This window comes from Gallus gallus, chromosome 2 (genome assembly GCF_016699485.2).
Source record: "Gallus gallus isolate bGalGal1 chromosome 2, bGalGal1.mat.broiler.GRCg7b, whole genome shotgun sequence".
Lineage (NCBI taxonomy): Eukaryota > Metazoa > Chordata > Aves > Galliformes > Phasianidae > Gallus > Gallus gallus.
In genome coordinates this window covers 107,626,038-107,651,022 of record NC_052533.1, presented here as the reverse complement: position 1 = coordinate 107,651,022, position 24,985 = coordinate 107,626,038, and the positions used below count along the sequence as shown (strand labels likewise).

The window sequence follows — 24,985 nt, the reverse complement described above, 5'->3', positions numbered from 1 at the left end:
AGAAATTAATTCATAATTTTGTTCACAGGTTATTCTCAGAGAGTAATCCTAACACATGGCCTTTTTTATTTCAATTGTAATGCATATTTTTAAGCTGAAATTCCACCTTAGGGATAGTTTTCCAGGGTTTCTGTAGAGGGGGATAGGAGCCTTTTCAAATACTTCAGTAATGGAGCGCAGTCCTGAGTGATAGCAGTGTACATATATAGGAATGTTTTGGGACTGAAATTTCAAGATAAATTCCAAGAGTTTGTATTATTAACTGTTCTTCATTACTGTATTTGATTTTTGGATTTTTCTGTAGTAAATTAATCTGGGGAGAAATTAATTCATTCGCTGTTGAGTGAGTACAAAGCTACAGTCTGCAAAAATGGCACCTGGGAGGTTGCATCTGCCTTACTGATAGCTGAGGAAGAAATATTTAATTCAAATATCTCAACTTGATATTTATCCTCCTTTCCTAAAACAAAGTCTCAATGTCTCTAAAACGAAGTCCCAATGTCTCATAGGTTCAGCTCCTCTGAATTTATAGGTGTTGTGCCTTTTCAGACTGCTGCCCAGGGCCTTGGCATTTGGATTTGATTTTTATACCAAAGAGTTCTGTTACAGTATATGGGATACTATGTTACCCATTTAGATGAAACCCTTTCTGCTGTCATATGGCTGAACATAAATTGGAATAAATAGTATCTGCGTTGGTACAAACCAATGCACACAGTCCTGTGTATTGTGTTATAAGCATATATCCATGCATATGTAAATCTACTAAATGGTTCTTCATGTTGGAGCATGATGTTATTTAATCAGGTTAACTTACAAGGTAGAACTGTTGAAATCCATCAAATTAAAATAATTTAAAGGGTTGGGATTGAGAGATTTTTACGAGATCAAAATACAGCTTAAAAGCAAGCTTCTCTGTTTCTCTGGCTGCATATCAGTATGTCAGTGGTTAGTAATATTCTTTACCTGCCTCAAAGTTTCTTACTGAAAGAAAGCCTGGAGGTCTTTTGAGACTAGTTAAATAGAAAGCAGCCAACTAGATTTATTGTTTTGTTTTTTTTAATCCTTAATGTGGAAAAGTTACATTAAGCAGATTATTCATTTTACAGACCCTTTTTCAAAAAGTATTGGTTTTTTGTTCTTATGCATTTTGAATAGCAGAATAACGGAGAAACTTGTTCATCCTAGAAACGTAGTTGGCTTCTTGTATTTTCAGGTAACGAGACAGTTGTATGAGCCCTTAGTCATGCAGCTCATTCACTGGTTTACCAACAACAAGAAATTTGAGAGTCAAGATACAGTGACGTTTCTGGAAGCTATCTTGGTAGGTCATCAGTCTTCCTATTTCTTTTCTCCTGTGCCACGTGACTTGTTTTTAACTTGCATCGTTGTACTACTGAAAGAAGCAGGAGCACATACACTGATATAATAGCTGCTTATTTTTCAGAATACAGATCAACAATTTATCAATTTTACGACCATTTTATGTTTCTTAACTGTGACTTTGAATTTTTCTGTTACTTCGACACTGTCAAAATGCAGTTGGTGTCTTCACAGTCTTTGTAGGAGTAATTAAATGCTCTTTGCACAATCAATGTGTACAAGGAACTACTGGAATTCCCCAAGCCTGAAGGAAAGTTGCTTGTGATGTGTATTTAATTTTTCTTTATGCTTCTTTGATTTTGCTAGGTGAAAAAGCTTTAAATTTATATTTATTTTCTTGTACTGACCTGAAGGTTTCAAGGTACTTTTTGTAAAGGAAAGACAGTGTTAGCACAGTGTCTCTAATGCAGAGAAAAAGGTTTATCAGAAAATGGAATGCCTTAGCTACCTAACCTATTTAGAAGCTCTGACTGAGATGGGAAGAGAAGCCCAGATCTTGGAGGCTGAATCCAGTGCTGCGAGGGCTGGAAGTACTGTCCTTCCCCTGGACAAGTATGAGTTCCAAGGCTTTATTTCTGGGAAGTAAAGCACATTTTTAAACTACTTAAAGAAAAATTCTGTAAGCTGCTACACTACGCTGAAAAATGTTTTGTGTTTTTTTTCATTCTTGTAGTGAAATTATCTCGCTTAATTTCAGAGTGGCATAGTGGATCCGGTTGACAGCACTCTGAGAGATTTCTGCGGTCAGTGTGTACGAGAATTTTTGAAGTGGTCTATTAAGCAGACAACACCGAAACAGCAGGAGAAAAGCCCAGCAAACACCAAGTCTCTTTTTAAAAGATTATACAGTCTTGCTCTTCATCCCAGTGCTTTCAAGAGACTAGGTGCAGCACTTGCTTTTAACAGCATCTACAGAGAATTCAGGTGAGTAAACAGAGCCTGGAACTGTAACCAACTTGGACTAAAAGGTTGACGAGGTGAAAATAATTCAGTGTAAGACCCAAACAGTCATCTATCCACACTCATTCTATTCATGTATACAACAGCTGTAAAACTGTGTTGTTGAGATTATTCATTGATTCAATTATAAATTTCTATCACAGATTTATAGTGAGTTATCTGTCTTTTAGAAGCACTCAGTAAGTCTTCATTGCCACTCTCTTAGAGTGGCTTTGGTGTATTTTTTTATGTAGGTGTCTTGTGCAGTTTATTTCTGCAGTATTTTAGTTTGTTTTTAATTATAACTTCACACTCAGTGCTTCTACTCAAGTTTCTTATCATTTATTTCTGATTTTAAAGGGAGGAGAATTCTCTGGTGGAGCAGTTTGTGTTTGAAGCATTGGTTGTGTTTCTGGAAAGTCTGGCTTTAACCCATACAGACGAGAAATCATTAGGTAAGCTATAATTAGCTACGACTAACAAAAGTGATCCGGTTTAATTTTTATTTAAAAAAAGAAAAACAAAAGGAAACTAAAGAATACTGTGAATCTATAACGGTCGGAGGAGGGAATGTGCCTACTTTGCAACGAGAGATAATTTGAAATCTAGTTAAGAACTGTTCATGTCAACTCCTTCCAAAACGTAAATGTGGAAGATTTTTCTTATGCTTAATTAAAAGAACATTTTTCACATTTACTGTGATATACACCTTTATAGTAACAGTAATAATATTGATAGTATTAATGATTTGAGACATTGTTTTGTAGTTGCATGGTGTAAAAATGTAGCTTGATAAGAATTCTGAAGTCTGTTCTTTTAAGACAAACACAATTCTCAGGAAATGGCAATTTCTCTATATTCTATGGAATATTTTTTATGATTTTGTCATTCTTGGTTGCTGTGTGGTTCTTCTGTATGACAGTATGTGAAGATTTGATCACCTCCTCCACAATACATACGATTCTTCAGTATCCAGTAAACCTGCTTTTCTTTTTTCCTTATGCTTTGGCTTTCATCAATTAATAATAATTACAACAGAAAGCCAAAATCTCATGTTACAGAGCTTTATTTCTTTCAGAGAAACAGGTGGGGATATCAAAGAAGTAGCCCCCAAATAAATATTTGTGTGGAAACATTTTACTGTTGAAGTGTGAGAGCAAAAAGAAGAATATACTTTTTTATAGCAGAGGGCACTCTGCTGCTTTGTGGTCTTGTTCTTCAACCTTGAAAAATTTACCATAGCAGAGAATGGTGTAGGTAACAGACATCCTGTGTGTCAGCCTCCTGCACTATTTCTGTGGTCATAATACCTCCATTAATTTAACGTGTTTATTTATAGATGCATATATGCATATTCTCTCTTCTAACAGGTACCACTCAACAATGTTGCGATGCTATTAATCACCTGAAGCGCATAATCAAGCATAAAGCACCCGCTCTGAACAAGGAAGGAAAACGGCGGGTACCACGGTCAGCAGTTTGACATTCTTCTGTTTCTTGAATAACGCACCCTCTTTAACAATGATTCAGGATAGAGAATTCCTCCTGTGACTGCTACTAATGGACATATGTTCTCAAAGTGTCAGAGGAGAAATTCTCTCTTCTGCTGATACGTCTGTTGAACTACTGGTGGGGAAATGCTTGATGTGATTCTAGAGGATCATAATAGTCATTCTTTCATCCTGTGTGATGAGCTCAGAACAGATCATTTCCTTTTATTTTGAATGGATGGAAGGAAAAGAAAAGCATGTTTCTCACACAGCTATGTTCAAAATAATGTTGGTAGTGAAGGAAAGTTCTTCTAAATCTTTTATTATTGCTGTAAGTATTAGCTGAAGTAGGACTAGCTGCAGTAGGATGTTGTAGACTTAACAAGAGAAGTGGAAAAAGCAGAAGTGGATTCAGTATCACAGTAGCTGTTCTGATTACACTGCTGACCCTCCTTTAAGCAAGAGGGTGGGACTTAGAAACATCCTGAGGTTCTTTTTGGCCCGAACTGTTCTGTAACCTAAAGAAACTGGCAAGTAGAATCTGAGATGTATCTGAGCTTACATGTAGTGAGCTAAGAGACAGGATAATTAGGGAGAGGAAAATTTATGTTATAATTTAAATGGTAATCTCTATTTTTGTCTTCATCTGTTACAAACAGAGATACCTGGTTTTGTTTTTTAAACTGTTGACATAAAGACTGCTCTAGGATTTCACATTAGAGTGGGGGAAAAAGGAAAAGCAGTGTAAGCTGTGCTTGTGGAAGAACTCTTCCTTATAGTCCACATGGGTTTGGTGAGATGGATAGAAGGCATACATAATGCTCATTAAACACTGGCTTTTTTTTTTTCAACTGGAAGACAATGGCTTCTTGTTAGATGTTGTGAATACTATTAATTCCTAATATTCTTGTGCAGAGGATTTCCAGCTACTAAGTCAGTGTGCCTTCAGGATGTTGTCATGTGGCTCTTAGTGCAGTGTGGGCGACCTCAGACGGAGTGCCGACATAAAGCCATGGAGCTCTTTTATGAATTTGTTCCTTTGTTACCAGGTATTGTAAGTTGCAGTGTATTATTATCATATCAGTGACATTGGCACTGGGGTTGAGTGCACCCTCAGCAAGTTTGCTGATGACTACAAGCTGTGTGGTGTGATTGACACACCAGAGAGGTGGGATGCCATCCAGGGAGACATAGGCTTGAGCACGAATGATGCGAGGCATGAAACACCTTCCCTGTGTGAGCAGGCTGAGAGAACTGAAGCTGTTCAGCCTGGAAAAGAAAAGGCTCCAGAGAGACCTGTCAGTGGCCTTTCAGTATCTAAAAGGGGGCTATAAGAAGGAAAGGGGCAGACTCTTTAGCAGGGTCTGTTGTGATAAGACAAGGGGAAATGGTTTCAAACTAAAAGAAGGGTAATTTAGACTGGGTGTAAGGAAGAAGTTTTCTTTTACAGTATGGGTGGTGAGGCACTGGCACAGGTTGCCCCTCTTGGAGGCACTCAAGGTCAGACTGGATGGGGCTCTGAACAACCTGATCTAGTTGTAGGTATTGCCCTGTTCATTGCAGGGGATTTGGACTAAATGACCTTCAGGGGTTTCTTCCAACTCAGACAATTCTAGGATTCTATGATCCTTGCTTTCTAAATGCTGTGCATTCCTTTTCTATACATTTTCTGGGCAATATTTTTGAAGCAAATATCTCCTCACTGCTATTTAGTTGCTAATGTTGGAAAACAAATGTGAGAACCACAGGTTTTGGGTTGGGGTTATGGTCATGGAGGAGACTTTTACTGAAGACTTCCTTCTGATCAGGAGAGAGAACTTCTAGGCCTGGGGCTGCTGTTGTATATTGCTATGATGGCAGCATTTGCTGACTGGGAAATAGTGGGAGCAGCTCCTAGGTGAGCTTCTTCCTTGTGGTTAACTTCAGTGGCATAGTTTCTATACTAGAAGATCCAAATGAAAACACAAAATCTGACAGTGATCGTCCATTTGCCTCTAATTCCTTGTTAGTTTGAAATGAGTTGTTTTCCTATAGAACTCAGATGTGTTTTTATTTCTATCAGGAAACAATTCTCCATCTTCTTGGCTGGCTGATGTTTTAAAAAAGAGAGACGTTTCCTTCCTTATTAACAAATTTGAAGGAGGTGGCAGTGATGCCAAAAGCCCGTCTGGGATTCTTTCTCAGCCAACTCTCCGTGATATGCAGGAGCCCTTTAGTTTACTGACTGTCATGCGGTGGATGGATATGTTCTTAGCGGCGCTGGACTGCTACAATACTTTCTTTGAGCTGCGAATGATCAAGCCTCATGAAATACTGGGTGAGCGATTAACAGTTGCAGTATGGTGATTCATGCCTGTTACAGAGGAGTAGTTCCAAGAGGAGTTCCCACCTCAGACTGGAAGCCGTTGTCTTAAATATGGAGTTAATGAATTTTACAAACTCTCTCAAAGATCTCATTGACAGTTGTTGTTGTGGATGTTTTGTGGTGTTTGTGTTGTGTTTTTTTTATGAGGTACTTTGTTAATACTGTACCTTTAAAATGTTTCCTTTCAGTCCTAGAAATGTACCATTAGATTGCTCTCGCTAAATCATCCACTCATCAGCAACTTGTTTTATTCTATCTTAGCTTCACAAATCAAACTGTACAGCTAATTTCCCTCTGCTGAGCAGAGCCATAGATTTTGAAATAATCCTTCTAAGTTGTTTACCTGTTCTTTACTGATGTCTGGGGTGAGCTATGAGAAAGCAATGAAGGAAGTCCCCTATTTACTTCAAGCCTTTAAGTCAATTTCTGATACTTCAACCTGAACTGCTTTGCATTTGATTGTGTACATAACACCTTATGAAACACTGGGTCTTAACCAAAAGGTTTTCTTAATTTTTCATTCACTTCTGACCAAAATGCCTTTTATCACTGTCAGTACAGTTGCGTATAAGTCTCGTGCATGCAGTAGGTAGTCTGCCTGTGTCATCTGCCTTTATTTAAAACAATATTATAAGATCTTTATTAGATGCAGTTAGCATACAGCCAGGCTATTCAAAACTATGGATTTAAAATTTTCACCCGTGTTACACGTGCCTGAATGATCACTGGTAATTACATGCTGATAATGATCAGTAATTAGAAAGCTACACTTCACTGCCCAGAATGTAAATATTTGCAAATGACATAAAACTTTCAAGAAATACTCGTGTGAGATGTGGTAGTTTTTCTGTTCATTATTTCAACACAACTATTTTCTTCCTAACACAAATTAATATATAGAACTCTTGTGAGCTGCTATCTCATTTCTGCTCACCATGATTCACCGTAGGTGTAAATGAAAGGTCGTCGTTCTTGGAAGCAGTGGATTTCTTCCTCGAAACTATCGCCTTGCATGATATCCATGCAGCAGAGCAGTGCTTTGATTCCAGATCAAGAGGCAACATATTCAGTCCACAAGAGAGAGAAGTGTATAATTACAGTAAGTGTACAATTATCGTGCGAATCATGGAGTTTGTCACCATGATCCTGGAAACATGCCAGCAGGATTTCTGGAAGGTAGGCACTGACATCTGTAGTGAGTAAATGATGCAAATTGTATATGTGATTAGATTGATTTTTTTTTTTTCACTGTGAGGGTAGTTTGCTGGATATCTTATCCTCAGTCGTGCTTGGTTTCAAATTGGTGACTAAGCATCATCAGCTGTTACAATCTTTGCATGTAAGAGAAAGTATGCTGCGTAGTTGAATTTTAGTGGTTGACATAGGGTTGACATAGTTTTGAATAGAAGGGTGAATGTTTCCTTATATATTCCAGTGAGGGAATTGTGAGATTGCTCTGCATAGAGCACTTGCAATGAATATTTCTTCAGGAGTTCTGATTGCCTTAAGTTGGTCAAGGCAATAGTTAATTAAATCAAGAAGTGACGTGGCAATTTGTTCTTGAATTCAAGAACAAAAATGTTCAGATCTCTTAACTTGCCTAGCTTGGATGTAATGCAGACCATAATTAAAGCCATAGAATATAGTATTTGTGAAACATACAGTGCCAGATACACTTCTGAGACCGTCTCTTGTTTTAAGTAAATGTTTAATGGTGTGCATAGGGATGTATATCTGGATTTCCAAGTGATTACAGATGTATGATCAAGACTGAAACAGGCGTATGTGGATATAAAAAAGGTTTCAATTCCAATTTGATAGCATAAACCCTATGTATTTTTATAGATACTTTATTTCTGTGCATTAGCACAATTCATTGAAATTCAGATGTTTAATCAAAGACAGATAATGCCATTTCACCAGAACAGTTAATGTTAGTTAATGTTGTGTATTATGTTTCCTTCTAGCTATTATGAGTAATGGTAAGTAATGAAGAATAAAATAGTTCCAAATCCTTTTAGGATTCCTTAAATTTTCTTTTAATGTTTTGTTCTTTCTAGCTACTTGAGAAGGAATTTCTTAATGCAAACTTTATAGAGCTTCTGGTGATGACAGTGTGTGATCCGTCACATATAGGATTTAATACAGCTGATGTACAAGTCATGAAAAATCTCCCAGATATCTCAGTGAGGCTCTTGAAAGCTTTGATGAAATCTCCCTATAAAGAGTATTTGCAACTATGTTTAAAAAAAAGAATCACCCCACAGAGGTAAGTGGGAACTTTCTTGTAAGGAAATGTCCAGAACAAATGAAATTGAAATGGGAAATGCAAAATGATGTTGTGTATGGTTGCAAATAGACATCCCCACCATTCTAAAATTATCCCTTCTCTTTTCTTATTAGCTTTGAGGACCTCTGTTCTGTTGATCTGTTTAATTCAGATGCACGTTTTGATCAAGTTAGGTTTAGTGCTGTTCTTTCTGCCTGCAAACAACTCCAGAAATCTGGTCTGCTTCATTCTGTTCTTCACAGTCAGGTAACTGTTTATCTAGAAACTAATTCTGAATATTTTTATAAAGTTAAAAGCTAGTAAAAGCCTAGTATGAAAACTGAGAACAGGTTGGGTGAATTTATGTGAAATGAGATCAACAGTGAAAAGCTGGTGTTGAATGGGTCCAGAAATAAATACGTTACGCTTATTCTACAAATCTGGGTAGCATAATAGTGAGGTGTGAGCAATCTTCATCATCATGTCTGTCTTCCTCCAGTTTCTAGGGCCTGGAGGTGACCAAAATCTACCCCAAATTTTCCCTTTCATTGGGCTTTGTAGGGGCACGTTTTCTTTGATCCCCCAAAATCCTGACAAATGTTTTTAAATAGCAATTCTGCAATCCAAAAAGCAGTATCTTCTTTTATGTAAGATCATTTGTGCTGTGAAGAAGTGTTGCATCAAGTCTCTGGAACGCAAGGGTGAACATTTTTTCCAAGGACAGGAATGCCCATTGGCTGATCAGGAGCAATACAGTGGGTCTGAGTTGCAGGAAAACAGGATAGAGAGCAGTTAGGGATGGGGGTGTAGGTTACATTACTCAAAATAATTATTTCTAAGAAGTTTCTGATTGTAGTCAAACACTATTTTGGGCCATTTAAAGAAAACATTAAGCAGCAGCCATAAGGACTGAAAGAATTTGTCAACAGTTAAGCATGTGGCTGCGTTCAGCAAGTAACAAACCCATTTCATTTCTATTTGCACTTGCCATCCATCTTTTATGTCTGAGAATCTAGAATTAAGATTATAGGGCAGCAATTCTCAAGGAGTGCATGGCTTGCCTCTTAAAACCCACCCATTCTCGTTGAGCTGTTCATTTTGTTCCTGTAGTATTGTTATCCCCTCAGATTTTTTTTCAGATCTGAATCATTTGGAAATGTTTCAAAAATTGTTTTGAACCTTGTGCGCAACAAGATTATCTGATTAAAAGCTTTGCTGTTCAGTTAGAAAGGAATCTTGTATGTATTTGCATTGCTTTATGAGAAACTCGCTTGGAATTCGTGTTTCTGTTACCTAGATGGATGAATTAAAAAGCCTTTGTGTTATTTTTTCAGCTTATATTCATTGGCACTTTTTTTTCCTGTAGGATGAAAGGCCTCATCCCTCAATTGGCTCTAAGCTTCTTTCAGTTGTTTATAAAAGCATTGCACCTGGGAGTGAAAGGAGCTCTCTTCCAGCAGTAGACATCAGCAGTAAGCGATTAGCTGATAGACTCCTCCAGCTTGCTTTTGCCATTGATGACCAGGTAGGATGTGGTTTCCAATGTGAATGCTTAATCCTCAACTTTGTATCTTCAGGAACTATCCTGTAGAATAACCAGAATACATATTTTGGGTAAAAGAAGCTTTATTCATACTCCTACAGAGAAGCTTCAAACACTCTCTGGCTTAATCGAGGGACAAAGGGAGATTTTAAGTGGCAAGCATTTCAATATTTTGTTTATGCTTTATTACTATATTTCATGGTAACGTGAAACAGTTTGAGATGGGAGCTTTTTAAAAGAAGGGGAAACGTGGTTGATTTTGGTTGTTGGTTGTTTTTTTCAGGAAATTTGTGAAACTTAATGCATTTGAGATAACTCTGGTGCTGTCTTATATTTTACAGTGTGAGGAGCTAGTAAGTCTGCTGTTGAACACAGTGGTGTTATCTGTGCCACTATCCAAAGCCTCAGAGAGGAACTTTGTTGATTTTTCTCATGGACAGTATTTCTACAGCCTGTTCTCAGACACCATTAATCAGCAGCTGCTAAAAAATCTGGATGTGATTGTAATCCAGCTTATGGAATCATCTGTCAGCAATCCCCAAATGGTATTAAGCTTCTTCTTTAAAAGGACAAATTCGTATGGAAATGTTAGGAGTAAAACTTCTTTGTTACAGTTGGATGTAACTGAGTGCCTTCAGTTGCATTTGGGAAGCGTGGTATTGATAGGGCTTTTTAGTGGTTTATTTTGTGTTTTTTGTTTACTTTGGTTTTATTTTGGGTTACAGCCTATTGGCACTGGCTTCCTGGTCCTTGGCGACCTGACTCGAGTGCAAAGTGCTTGCCTGTTACCTACCCTGAAATCTATGAATTTCAGGAATTTTGCATAGTGTTTCATCTGAAGAACATCATTCCCATTTTTGTGTACTATGTAGAGGGATGTACTGTGGAAGATAAATGACTGTAATACAGTCCTTTGATAAGACATTTTTTCATTTTTATGCAATTGTTTTGTTTGGTAAGAAAAAAGAAAATATATATATATATATTTTACTGTACCCATGCAAATCCACTGAAATCTCAATACTGATGACAAGAATCCAGTTTAATTGCTGACTGTTAGAGAGGAGAATGCAGAATTCAGGCTTAGAAGTCGGTGATCAGTAGTAGTCTTAGTCACATCTTAAACTGTAAAGGGAGGGGATTGGAATGTACTTGTTCATAACTTGTTCAAGTTTTATTTCTGTTTTCAGAGTTTATGCAAGTAACTTATATATGTGACTCTCCTATTTCTCAGTTCCATGCTAACTTGTATTTTCAAATATTGGTCCTCAGAGTTACTCTGGGTTATTATTTGTTTCTGTGTATTCACACACAATGTATGGGAGGGATTTGTTACATTGGTATTTGATTTAAACAGGAAGGAGTATGGTAGATGTCTCTTTTTCAGAAGTAGGTGCTTCTAAATTCCTACACAGTGACTCCTGTATCCTGTTGAGATTTAAATCTAGCATTGCTGTGTGATGCAGTGAGTTGAAAATCCTCCCAACATATTTGCAGACTAAATTTGAAAGTTCCTTTTACTGGGTTCTTGCTTCCCGTTAAGCGCAGTTTTAATTTAATTAAGGATGTGGGATAGAATTAAGATCTTCTAATTCTAGATCCCATCTTCAGCCTTTCCACAAAGTCAAATTAGAGTGGAGCTTCTAATTTAGGTGCTTTTAGAACAGATGGTAATTCAGACAGAAAGATCCATCTGAAGCTGACGGGATATTCATCCATCCTCTTCTTTAACAAGCTCTTGTTGGTTGTCTTTCTTCTGAATCTGTGGCTTTGTTGGGTGTTTTTTTTCCCCGTGATTGCCCATACCAGTGAGGAGATAATATCATTGTGTAGGTTTGAAGACAGGAATCTCTGTTGCTTTTCCTTTCAGGTTGGAAGCATTTTGAATGGCATGTTAGATCAGAGTTTTAGGGAGCGTACCATCCGCAAGCAGCAAGGAGTGAAACTGGTCACAGCAGTACTGAGAAACTGGAAGAGGCTTGACAGCTGGTGGGCCAAAGATTCATCTCCTGAGAGCAAAATGGCAGTCTTGACTCTGCTGGCAAAAGTTCTCCAGGTATGCATTGTTTTGTAACGGCCAGGTAACTTTTCTAATTCTATAGGAAGATATCTTAGCTTAAAGGAATGGTCTTCTTTATTCCTCTTACGCTTGGGGGAGGAGGTGGGGAACTGAGTAATGACAGTCTGTTTTGTTTTGTTTTTTTGGAAAATGTAAAAAATATTTGGACAGGCAGAAATGTTGCTCTTCTCTCCACCAGCCTTCTTATTTTAGCTGCTCATGTGTTTCTCTGCCTTTTTGCCTTCTGGAGAATGGACACAAGCATGGGGAGTAAACATAGAAAATGAACAGCCTCTGGTACCATTTCTTCTGCCTTACTGGCATCTAGAAAGTCACCACAGAGCTACCTTAATCAACAGTGTGCAGAAAGGTTTTGATTTTTAGGACCTCTAACCTTGGTTACATTCAGGTTTTGCTTAATGTTGTTTTTTTTTCTATCGTGAAGGCAGAATTTATCTACTTAGCCCATTTTTTTAGGAACTTGTAAAAGTAGCCATGTGTAAACACACAAGTATTCACTTACTTGAGGACGTTTGAAATTATAAATATCATTATTTTCAACTTGAATCTTTTTGAAGGTATGTTCTGGGGCACGTATTGTGAATTGTGTTGCTGTATTCATTGCTAGTAAAATGACTAAGAGGAAATCTAGCTTTGAGATGTAGCTTGATTTATTTTTGAAGTGGAAAATATCCAGCACATAAGCTTGTTTGTATAGCATAGGGGCTTTTAGAATTCTTACTGGCAGTCCTACTAAAACCAGAATTGCAGTATGTGTATTTTTGGAAACATAATTCTGCAGCACGTGGGTTGCTTTTATTGTTCACTAATATAAGGTTCTCTCTGATTAGTCCAGATAAAAATCTTTATTTTTTTTAACTTGTCTGTCATTCCAGATAGACTCTTCAGTTTCTTTCAATACCAGTCATGAAGCATTTACAGCTGTTTTTGATACCTATACCAGTCTACTTACTGACCAGAATTTAGGCTTAAATCTGAAGGTAAGTTGCTCACTTAAGTATCTTCTCTGATATGTCCATATTAGGATGTTAGCGGTTAATAAAACCCTCTGTTATTAGACTTAGTTTTTTACCTTAGTTTGCACAGGGAAATTACTTCTATTTTTTTTATTCCCCTCTTCAGCTTCCTAAAAATTGTAAATAATTGTTTGTATTTTAGACAGAAAGCAATGTCACAGATGCTGTGCTTTTTGTTTTGTGTGTAACTTTTTTTTTTTCTCTAGGAAAAAAAATACTGTCGGTTGCAAATAATTTACAACTCTAAATGTTCATTTTTGAATCAACAGTTAATCAGGTTTTTAGCAAGGACTGGCACTTGCTAAATGTCAAACTATAAACGTGCAATGATTCCAAGGTCCACCTCTGTGTGAGACCGGTAACTGCTATTTGTGATTTGGTCAAGTGAGGGAGACAGAGTATTGCATACTGAAAGTAGAAGTTGTAGGATGACAGAATCACAGAATTGTAGGGGTTAGAAGGGACCTTTAGAGATCTGAGTCCAACCCCCTGCTAAAGCAGGTTCCGTGCTTTAGGTCAAACACATAGGCATCCAGATGTGTGTTGAATAGCTGCAGAGAAGGAGACTTCACAAAGTCTCTGGGCAGCCTGTTCCAGTGTTGCATTGGTCTTGCTGTAAAGAAGTTCTTCCTTGTGTCAGTATGGAACTTCCTGTGCTCCAGTTTTGTTCCCTTGTCCCTTGTTCTATTACTACATGCCACCGAAAGGAGTCCTCCCACACTTCAGATATTTAGGAACAGTTATGAGATCCTCTTTTAGCCTTCTGTTCTTCAGACTGAAGAGTCCCAGCTTTCTCAGTCTTTCCTCCTTCGGGAGATGCTCCAGGCCCTTAATCTTCTTTGTTGCCATCTGCTGCACTCTTTCTAGGAGATCCCTGTCTTTTTTTTGAACTGGAGAGCCCAGAACTGGACACAGTATTCCAGATGTGGCTTCACCAGGGCAGGATAGAGTGGAAGGATGTCCTTCCTTGACCGGCTGTCCATGCTCTTTTTAATGCATCCCAGGATACCACTGACCTTGGCCACAGGGGCACATTGCTGTGTAGATGCTAGAGCATAAGCTTCAGACCAGAAGACTAAAAGTTTTATACTTAAAAAATAGTTTTGTGTGGTTGCTGCTTTGTCAGTCCACCTTTAAATGGATAGTTTTGAGCTTCACTGTGCATTCAAAATAAACCTTGCTTTAGCTGCTAGGTGGTACATTAAAGCAGTGACTTCATTATTATTTTTTTTTTTAAGCGAGCATCCACTATCACAGAAGTCTAATATATAGCAGAGTCAGGCAGGAAATGTTAATTAGCTTTTAACTCCTACTCAATATTGATCAAAGATGTTTTCTGAAGTACCACCTTAAAGAAGAGCACTTACATGATGCATCTTACAGTTCTCTGAGCCTTTGAATCAGTAAGTACAACCACTGCCGATTGTTTTGTGGTCCTTAAATGCTTTGTAATTAGTGAGTAGTCTTATTTTTGTTTAAAGCTTTTTTATCTTTCTTTCAGGGCCATGCCGTGATCATTCTTCCGTTCTTCACTAATTTGAGTGGAGAAAAACTTCATGACCTTAAGAATGCTCTTGATCAACTTGTAGCTTTCAATTTTCCTATGAGTTCAGATGAGTTTCCCAAAGGAACCTTGAAGCACAATAACTATGTGGACTGCACTAAGAAGGTTAGTATCTTTCAGAAATGATTACGTAATTAGAAGCCTAATTGAACTGTACCTTGAAACAGTTGTCTATATATCACATAGGGGTGTGTGTGTGTATGTATTTATAGCAGAGGTAGGTGTGTACTTACGTATCACAGAACCTGGAATTAGATAAGCACGGTTCCCTTAAGGAAATCAGCTATTAGTTCTTAGTTAAATTTTTATCCAGTTGTTGAATTTATATATACATATCTTGAGTATATGCTTCTGATTGATATGGAAAAGTTAAATGGAATTGACTTGATTCCTTGTGACTCCTTACTTTGTGTTGTATCTTTTTTTCAGTTTTTAGATGCTTTGGAGTTGTCTCAGAGTCCAATGTTGTTGCAGCTGATGACAGAAGTCCTTTGTAGGGACCACAGACATTCTATGGAGGACTTATTTCAAGCCAGCTTCAAAAGAATTTCCAGAAGGTAAGTTTTGGTCCATTGCATTTTGCTCTTGGTCTTAGTGAACTTTTCATGATGGAAACATCCTTCTTGTCCGTATAACAGTGATAGTTAACATCATGATGTTTTATATTATAGTATGTTTAAGTTATGTAGTGCTTTTGTCTTCACTATTCCAAAATATTTCTGAAATGGCACCAACTTACATGTGATGCTGCCAATTTCTGGACAAATTGTGTAAAACCTTCTGTAAATTGGCTCATTCTGGCAGAATGCAGTTTGAAGGTAGTAGTTGTGTGCAATACCTATTTTTGCTACCACTCTAACCACAGTGCTCCCATAAGTAAATAACACTTAAATTGTCAGCTAGTTAATTTGCTCAACACCCCTGGAAATAGAACAGCACTTTTTTTTTTTTTTAATTAAAGTGTTTCCAGACTGATAAGTTGTTGACAGAAACATACTCTGTCCACAGAACAGATCTTTAGTCTAGAAACCAAGCATTCCAATTTATGATGGGCTATTAAGTAATGACTGTTCTGAAGCATGCAGTTTGCTACACGGAGTCATTTATCTTCTGCCCAAGTCCCATTTTTTGGAGTTTTAGCTACTATAAAATTATTCAGAACAGTGATTCATCTAGAACCATGGAATATCCTGAGTTGGAATGGACCCATAAGGATCATTGTATCCAGCCCCCGGCTCCTCACAGGACCACCCAAAGTTCAAACCCTACATCAGAGTGTTGTCTGAGCACTCCTGGAACTCTGGCATTCTGGCACTGTGACCACCACTCTGGGCAGCCTGTTCCAGGGCTTGACCACCCTCTGAATAAGACCCTGTTCCTAACCCCCAGCTGCTCCTCCCCTGACACAGCTCCATGCTGTTCCCTCGGGCCCTATCGCTGTCACAGAGAGCAGAGCTCAGTGCTGCCCCTCCGCTCCCTGTGAGGAGCTGCAGCTGCGATGAGGCCTCCCCTCAGCTCCTCTGCTCTGGGCTGGACAAACCCAGGGACCTCAGCCATTCCTCACACACCTTTCCCTCCAGATCCTTCACCATCTTCATAGCCCTTCTTTGGACACTTTCTAATAGCTTTAAGTCCTACTTATACTGTGGTGCCCAAACCTGTACACGAAGGTCGAGGTGAGGCCATACCAGTGCAGAGCAGGATAATCACTTTCCTCATCTTCTTCCATTTGCCTCCACCTTTCATGTGTACCAGATGCTATTTTTTAATTATTATTATTATTATTATTATTTTTTAGATTGGAGCTGACAAAGTTAGTGATGGTTTTTGTATTAAACCATCAAAGATGTACAAGCAAGTTTACCACTTCTTGCAGAGCAAGAAGCTGAGACTTGCTTTAGAGAGTTTCAAACTAATCTTGCATGTCTTGTACAATACCTAAGTGGGTATGAACAAAGACAATATAATTTTAATGACAGAAGTGGTTTAAAATGCAAATGGAGTCTGGTAAGGATGAGTTTTCTTCTTGAGATGTTTATCTTATTTAGGAGCAGCACTGACAAACAAGTGGTACTGTTGGACACTGTTCACAAGATGTTCCAGAATGAAGACCTTCTTTCAAATATTGTCCGTCAAGCTTTTGTGGATCGCTCCCTCCTCACTCTCATGTCTCACTGCAGCTTGGATGCATTGAGAGAATTCTTTTGCAAGATTATAGTGCAGGCTATGGATACACTTAATTCCAGGTTTACAAAGGTATGAATTATAAATAAATAAATTGGGAAACGTAATGTTGACTGTCTCTACATACATTTTGCTTAGGTTTGATTAAAATGCTGTAATTGAAACCACTTGATTTCAATTTTGCCAGTTTTCTGTATCTTGCAAGCAGAAGTTTTTCCTTATTACGTGTTTTGATTCTGTTACTTTGAAGTTAATGCATGTTTGCATTTCTTCTGTGTATAGCTGCAAAGTCATCTGTATATGTAAAAAAGGGATCTGAGGTACTGTCAAAACCCACTCTAACTTTTAAGTATAAAATGCTAGTCTACTAATACATTGTGAAAGAGATGTATTAGACCTGTGCTTGGAGAAAGGAAGGTCTGTGCTCTTAATCACTTGCTGAAGGATCTTGTCTACAGTCATAAGATAGATGTGTTTCTTTCTCTATGTGCTACTTGTCATCCACGTTAGTTAAATCCAATGATTTTTTTGTTAGTTTGTGTTTTCTTGCTGAGGTTCTCTTCCACTTGATAGTTTTTATGATGCTTCTGTTTAAGAGCAGCAGCACAGACAAGGTGCTGAAATTATCCAAATTTGGAATAGAATAGTTCAGCTGAAAAGGACCCACAAAGATCATCTAGTCCAACTTCCTGACTGCTGCAGGGCTAACCAAAAGCTAAAGCATATTATGCCTCCAGAATACTGAAAGATGTGGGATATCAACCACCTCTCTAGGAAGCCTGTTGAAAATTCCAAATGTTCAGTTGGAACATTCCCTTGTGCTGCTTTGTGCCATTCCTTTGCGTCGTCTTAAGTTCCCAGGAGGTATTCTAATAGTAGTCATTATCAAACGAAACACTGGAAAGAAGACTTTACATGTAGACTTAGACACACGCTTTCACACGTGCTTCTATTGCTGTAAGTGTTGGCACTGAAGTGAGGTGCACAAAGAAACTCATAATTTCCACAGGTACATTTTTTGAAATGGCAGTAGTAGGGACACGATATTTTGTCTGCTTATCAGTTATATGTATATTTTTACCTTTGTTTCTATGGATGTGCTTTGTTTAAAAACAAGCTGATCCTTGTTTTCATGGGGAAGGATGTTCTGTGTTTTCAGCTCCTGTTGAGCCAAAGGACTTTAGGTATCTTCAAGTTGCACAAATTGCTGTTGTTTCTCGACACACAATTCAAACCGACAGATTTCTTTCATCACCAAGCATATTTGTCTCCTTGTTGCTCTTACAGGTGTGTTTTGTTTAGGATGTCTGAGATGTTATTTGATAGTCCACATATATCACTCCAGTATCACTCTAATTATTTAGTCAATTGTAGTTAAGACAGTTTACCTGCTAAACAGATCAGCATAATTTTAATAACTGTGTTACACAAAAACTCAGAACTTGTAAGTTATTGTTGTAGAAGATAAAAGTAATCTGAAGGCTGTTTAGCAGTAACCAGAGTAACCATGGACCTCCTTAGCCAGGTCAAACTCTAGGAAATTTTTCTGAGTCTTTGCTTATTTGTTTTCAGTCCAATGAATGTGTTTTTGATACCCAAATCACCAAGAAAATGGGTTATTACAAGATGCTGGAAGTGATGTATATACGTCTTTCAAAAGATGATGTTCACTCCAAGGATTCTAAAATTAACCAAGCTTACCGTGGCTCTGTAAGTGTAGAAGGAAATGAACTTACCAAGGCACTAATAAAGTAAGATTATTTTTCCTTGTATTTCCTTTCAATTTCTAATTAGATTTTTGGGTAGATACTCTTATTAGGTATGTCATGTAAAGCAGAAGTATGACTTGGTCAAGGATGAACACAGTCTATGGTGTAGCTTTTGGTTATAAGTAGAATACTCAGTATTTAATTTACATTTAATAAACAGATCTTGAACATAGGGGTTGGAACTAGATGGTCTGTAAGGTCCTTTCCAACCTGAGCTGTTCTACGATTATCTACAATCCTACGTCAGAATGACTTCCACCTCCCCTCCTTCCTAGTTGTTTTGTTTTACTTGCTTTTCAGTATGGTTCTTTACCTTTAAGTTTCAGCTTGAGTATTCTTAAACACTTATGACAGAATCGTAATGCACCTAAGAGGACTTAAAAGCTTTTTTTTTTTTTTGTCAATGATTTACTTAAGATTTATATGCGCTTATGGGCAAAAGACCTATAAAAGATTGTTATCTAAACTAATTTTCTCTGGCTAATCCATAGCATGGCTCAGAATGCCTGTCCACTGATAAGTTGGTGGGAAAGAGCCACAAGACTTGTTTGTGTATGAATTGAAAGGTATCTTCATTTTCTATGAAAATACTCTGCCATTTCCTTGATGTTAAAGATGGCTGTGTAAATACCAGTGGAAGTTGGCTGTGCCATTGGTGAATGGTGAAATTAGTATTTAATGCTAATATTGCTATAGTGATATGGATCCCTTGAAATTCTGTTGATTCTATCTTTGGTTGGAAGGCCTTTCCTGTGCTTTTTAAAGACAAGGAAGAAAAGCAGCAAAGAATTTGGTGTTTACATGTCCATTTTCGCTTATTCTTATTTTCAGGTTGTGCTATGATGCATTTACAGAAAACATGGCAGGGGAGAATCAGCTGCTGGAGAAGAGGAGACAGTATCACTGTGCAGCATATAATTGTGCTATTGCTGTTATTAGTTGTGTCTTCACTGAAAGTAAATTTTATCAAGGCTTTCTCTTTACAGAAAAATCAGAAAAGGTGAGAATCCGTTGTTGCTGCTAAGAAGCTTCCAGAGCACGAAACATGAAGAGGTGTTACTTGGTGTCAATAAATCAAAGACTCAAACTTGAATGACAGGCAGTTATATAACGAACTACTCAGTGAGGCAGGCAGTAGGAGTAGTTGACTTTCTTTTCGTGTCATTTGAATTGCTGATGAAGGCTTTGCCATCTGTTGGGGGTGAGCGAAGTAAGGATAGATTTACCACTTTATCTGCATGCTCAATCAATTTTCTAATATACAAGAAAACACCTATTAAGTTTTCCAGTGCTTGAAACACACATGAATAAGAGAAATCTTTTTTACAGAGTGCAGAGTCAGTGCTTTGAATGCTCAAGTAATTGAGTAGCAAAATTTTCTTGGGTGTTGATCTAAAGCAGAACTGGCTGTGTTTTCTGTACTTTGAACTTTTACAAGAAGCAAGAAAATACGTCAGAGCAATTGTTATTGAGTGCGGAGTTATAACTTCACTATTTTCAAGTTTTCTTTGGTTTGCAGAACTTGCTGATTTTTGAAAACTTGATAGACTTGAAGCGTCAGTATGTGTTTCCTGTAGAAATTGAGGTGAGTGAAAGTTCTGGGTTTTCATGTTTCTGAGTAAAAAAATGAGTATATCTTTAACAGTGTGCTCAATGTTGAACTGGTTGTTAGTCACGTGAGGGAAGCAAGAAAACAATGGAGTGCCTCCTCTGTTTGAAATTACCTTTTTCTGAAGGAAATGTAGACATCATATTCAGAACAAACCTTCAGTGCACATAACTTCAGTATATTTTTTAGCACACTTCATTCTGGTTTTGAGTGACTGTAGCGATAATTGATTTAGCCGTTACATGGTAGCTTTAATAATCACCACTTATAGCATTGTATGGGAACTGTTGGATCACGACCCGAACCTCTGATTGATCACCTAAGGTGAGCACTGAGTCAGCCACAGGAGCACAGGTGAAGGCAATTCACCTGTGTGACTGGAAGGGGTGGAGCCTGGCTGCACCTTTCCTAGACCCCATTTAAGGGCTGACTGCCACTGGGGAAGGATCTCTTTCTGGAGATCACTCCCTTTGGAGTTTTTCTGTGAGCCTACAACATGGATGAACATTTCATTTATTTTTGATTATCTCCTTCCAATGTGATAATCCTTCCAGTTATTGACCTGTAAAATACCAGCCTAATCATACCACTCTACTAATTGTATATTTGTTGATTGTACAAGAATGGAATTGCATTTCTAATTATCAAAAAATGATCTGAATTATATAATTTTGAGAAGTCACACTGTAAATTAAAACAAAACAAAACAAAGTAGTGATTTAGAAATTATTTCTTTCTATTGTTTAGGTTCCCCTGGAAAGGAAGAAGAGATACATTGCTATTAGAAAAGAAGCCAGAGAGGCTTGGAATGACGGTCAGGGTACGAAATTCACTTATGACTGTGAAAAAGCTTCTCTTACCTTTCATATGCTATTTATTGATGCACTGTTAATTGGTTTCTGCAGTATCAGGAGCAAGTAAAAGCATTCACAGTACTTTGTCATGCAACCAATTCCCATCCACTCACAGATTCCAGTGGTCAATAAAGGCATGTTTGTTTGTAATTGTTTTGATTAATGGTCTATTCTTTTTCCTATTTAGATGAACCCAAGTATTTAGCTTCTGCATCATACATGATGGATAGCAGTTTGAGTGAGGAAATGAGTCAGTTTGATTTTTCTACTGGAGTCCAAGGTTTTTCTTATAGCTCCCAGGATGTTACAGCAAGCAGTGCTCACTTCAGGAGAAAGGTAATTTGGTGACTTATGTGCTGTTTGTAAGAAGTTTTATGCTTTTTAGCAATTGTGTGTATTTACTGAGTTTGAGAAATAGAAATGGTGTGTTATGCTGAGGAAAACAAAACATTCCCTGTTGGTAAAGTGGAGCAAGGCTTAGTTGTTAGTCTTACTGAGTTTGTTCTTCAGCTGTTGCTGGAAAATGTATCAAATAACAAACTCGATCACTTACAAACTTTAATGGTGCCTCAGTTGAGGAGTCTTCCCCCTGTTCTACTTGAGCATGATTTTCTCCAGATGAGGGAGAGGGCTCAAGATGTGTTCTGTTAGTTTCCTTCCTTTCTTTTTCTCTGTGCTGTAAGCTGGAGAAAAGCTGTGCCCTGTGGTGATATTCTAAGGCTGGGTGGTACAAGTCAACAGAATTGTTAAAAGGTGGCTTTTGACTTTGTCCACTCGGGAGTGGCCTGTGATGGTTCTGTTTTGTTCCTATGCACCCATTTTCCCCGTATCTTTTAGTTTTCAAAGATACTTGTCCAAGCTGGCTTTATCAAATGCACAGAATAAATTATTGTTGTTATTATTACAGTTATTCTGTATCTCTGTTGTGGCACCTTGTCTTTAACTGTTCTTGGAAGATGTTAAGTGCTATTCTTCCAAGTCTTTAGCTGTCAAACAATTGTTTCTGTAAGTTTCAGAACTCTTCCTACTTCCAGCAGTTGCCCCACCTATACTAGCAAGCAGTAACAACAGAGCAATGTGAAACTGACATCTCTAGGCACACAAAGTGAAAACAATGCACAGGTGGTACATCCATCTGGGAGGCATTTGAACAATGCATCTGATTTATTCCCTGTTGCAGATTGAGTGTACAGTCAAATCTGTCAGTACTGAAAAGATCAGAGTGACTCATGGTATTATCACAATTTGAAAGAAAACACATCTGTATTAATTGCAGTAAATTTTTTTCTCAGGAGGCATCAGAATACATGGTTTTAAATGATGAGATGGAGCTGGAGATGGATGAACTTAACCAACATGAGTGTATGGCACCATTGACCACTCTGATTAAGCATATGCAGAGGAACCAGATCACACCCAAAGTGGAAGAGGCCAGTATGAACCAAAAATTTGACATTGTTTCACTAGTTATAACAGAACAACAAAGCTGTGACTGATTGAATTCCTTCATTTTGTATTTTTCATGTCTATACCTATGTGGCTCAGGCAGGGAGGTTTTTTGGTTGTGGTAAACCTGTTTTGTTCAATAATTTAATTGATTTTTGCTCGTTTCCTTTAACTTTCAGGGCGTGGTTCCTGTAGACCTTCCTCTTTGGATGAAATTTCTGCATAGTAAGTTAGGAAATCCGTCAGTGCCATTAAATATTCGCCTCTTCATAGCAAAACTTATTGTTAATACTGAGGATGTGAGTAATTTCTTTTTTCCTACTTTTTTTTCTATTAACATAATAACAACTATGCAGTTGATAATACAACTTAAGTGGTAAAATATGTTATCAACTGAGACATTTGGAGGAGGTTCGGATTTAATGGTTTGTCATGGACAGAACCTGTTCATAGCCCAAAAATCGAAGTAGTGCCAGTATTTGGAGTATTAAAGAAATGCATTTTCTTCTAATAACTATTTCTGGAAGTAGAGTGTATCCACAACATGCATCTTGTGTATAAGTATTATTATTATTATTATATTTCTATTATTTATAAATATTTATAATAATTATCATATTAATGTATAAGTATTATTATAATTATATAAGTAATTAATTCATTGATGCTGGTTAAGGGGTACCGCTGATTGTTTGCCATCTTTGTAGGAATAAATACAGTGAGTTTTTAATGGTCACAGATGAGTCTTCTGGAAACCTGTAGAGCTAAATGATGTTGGACGTTAGGAAACACTTCTTTACAGAAAGGGTGGTTAAACACTGGAATAGGCTCCCTAGGGAGGTGGTTGAGTCACCGTCCCTGGATGTGTTTAAGAGCTGTTTGGATGTGGTGATCAGAGATATGATTTAGCAGAGGGTTGTTAGAGTTAGGGTACTATGGTTAGGCTGTGGTTGGACACGATGATCTTTGAGGTCCTTTCCAACCTGAGTAATTCTATGATTCTATGATTCTAGTTGCAAAAAGGTATAACATAATGGAATTTGTCTTTGCTTGAGGAAAAAAAAAAACATTCTCTAATTTTTCTAATCCTATTTCAGACACTTATTTTAAAGAATGATGTTTGAAATATTCTGAATCCAAAATACAAAACTGGATTTCAGAATTAATTCGGGAAGCCTTAATACTCACTTAATACTGCTTTCTCAGTAAAACTGTCTGAAATAGAGATTTGGAGGAGCAGGTGAGTGGCATCCTCTTTCAAATTCTACTGGGACACATTTTCAGCGTGAGATGCTCCTATAGAGCTGTGTTATGGGGGCCCTACTGAAATAATTACAGCTTCACATGAAGATTTGTGTAAAGTGCTTCTTTTAAGCAGAAGTGAGGAACATAGTTAGGAAGGCCTTTCATTTTAAAGTTACCTTAAATTTGTTGGTTTTGTTATCACTTCAGACTAGGTTAAACAAAATGCTAAGAAATTGATTTAGCAGTCTCACTTGTAATAATTATTGAACAGGTTATTAAATAATTGGATACTCTGTACGTTGTCCTTGATTTTCTTTATTTTTTTTCTCCCTTCCTAAAGGTTTTCCGACCTTATGCAAAGCAATGGCTTGGTCCGATGCTGCAGCTCGTTGTTTCTGGCGATAATGGAGGTGAAGGGATTCATTATATGGTGGTGGAAATAGCAGTTACTGTTCTTTCCTGGACGAGTGTAACTACTCCCAAAGTAAGGAAATGTAAAAATTATTTTTTGCTGTTCTAATTTGATAAATAATGAGTTCATTTTTATGCACTTCTAATCATTTTCTGTATCAGTCCACTGTTTCATTTAGACGCTAACTTACTTATTTAGGAAAAGCAGAACGTATGTCTTTTGTGTTGGAGTCACTGTGTTTATTTTTACTTTCATTCATTGTAGGGAAATATTAAGGATGAGATTTTGGCTAACAGATTGCTTGAATTCTTGATGAAGAATGCCTTTCATCAGAAACGAGCTGTGTTCAGACACAATCTGGAAATCATAAAGACAGTTATAGAGTGTTGGAAGAACTGCCTCTCCATACCTTACAGGTAAGCAGTTTGAAACTTTATTTTATCGATATTTCAAGAGTATTAGTTGAACATTATCAAAGCAGATAACAAGGTAAATTCAGCTGAAACTGTTAATTTTTCGTCCCTATAACTAACAGTAAAACTTCAGAACTGAACTCTCCAAAGGTTGAAACATAATTTGTTTAAACAAAGAGAGATTACATGTAGAGAATTACAAGCAACAAAAGCAAGAGTAATCCTTACAAAGACTTACTTTTTGTTTGAAATACATTATTATTGGATATTAGTGTATTCTAAGTAAGAACTTTATAATCTGATGTGCTTCTGAACTGGTGAGTTTATGTAGGCTGACAATCTCTAATCTGCAAAGACTTCTTCACTGAAGCTAGTTTTTACTTTTGCTTTCCACTTAGTGGAAG

At 37.4% G+C, this 24,985-nt stretch overlaps 1 protein-coding gene across 4 annotated transcripts in view; it reads left to right on the top strand.

Annotated features, from left to right (window-relative positions):
• Positions 1-24,985, top strand: part of PRKDC (protein kinase, DNA-activated, catalytic polypeptide) — an 84,998-nt gene that overhangs the window by 19,564 nt on the left and 40,449 nt on the right. For all 4 annotated transcript variants that reach the window (XM_046917946.1, NM_204658.4, XM_046917957.1 and 1 more), the window contains 25 exons: positions 1,217-1,324; positions 2,081-2,307; positions 2,683-2,777; positions 3,693-3,792; positions 4,728-4,861; positions 5,875-6,129; positions 7,127-7,353; positions 8,238-8,446; positions 8,581-8,713; positions 9,813-9,971; positions 10,331-10,534; positions 11,860-12,045; positions 12,945-13,049; positions 14,587-14,754; positions 15,079-15,206; positions 16,698-16,905; positions 18,406-18,584; positions 19,434-19,602; positions 20,122-20,187; positions 20,959-21,031; positions 21,253-21,401; positions 22,358-22,495; positions 22,691-22,810; positions 24,097-24,240; positions 24,433-24,584. In XM_046917946.1, coding sequence (XP_046773902.1) covers positions 1,217-1,324; positions 2,081-2,307; positions 2,683-2,777; positions 3,693-3,792; positions 4,728-4,861; positions 5,875-6,129; positions 7,127-7,353; positions 8,238-8,446; positions 8,581-8,713; positions 9,813-9,971; positions 10,331-10,534; positions 11,860-12,045; positions 12,945-13,049; positions 14,587-14,754; positions 15,079-15,206; positions 16,698-16,905; positions 18,406-18,584; positions 19,434-19,602; positions 20,122-20,187; positions 20,959-21,031; positions 21,253-21,401; positions 22,358-22,495; positions 22,691-22,810; positions 24,097-24,240; positions 24,433-24,584 — 3,836 coding nt within the window. The remainder of the gene's footprint in view (positions 1-1,216; positions 1,325-2,080; positions 2,308-2,682; positions 2,778-3,692; positions 3,793-4,727; positions 4,862-5,874; positions 6,130-7,126; positions 7,354-8,237; positions 8,447-8,580; positions 8,714-9,812; positions 9,972-10,330; positions 10,535-11,859; positions 12,046-12,944; positions 13,050-14,586; positions 14,755-15,078; positions 15,207-16,697; positions 16,906-18,405; positions 18,585-19,433; positions 19,603-20,121; positions 20,188-20,958; positions 21,032-21,252; positions 21,402-22,357; positions 22,496-22,690; positions 22,811-24,096; positions 24,241-24,432; positions 24,585-24,985) is intronic.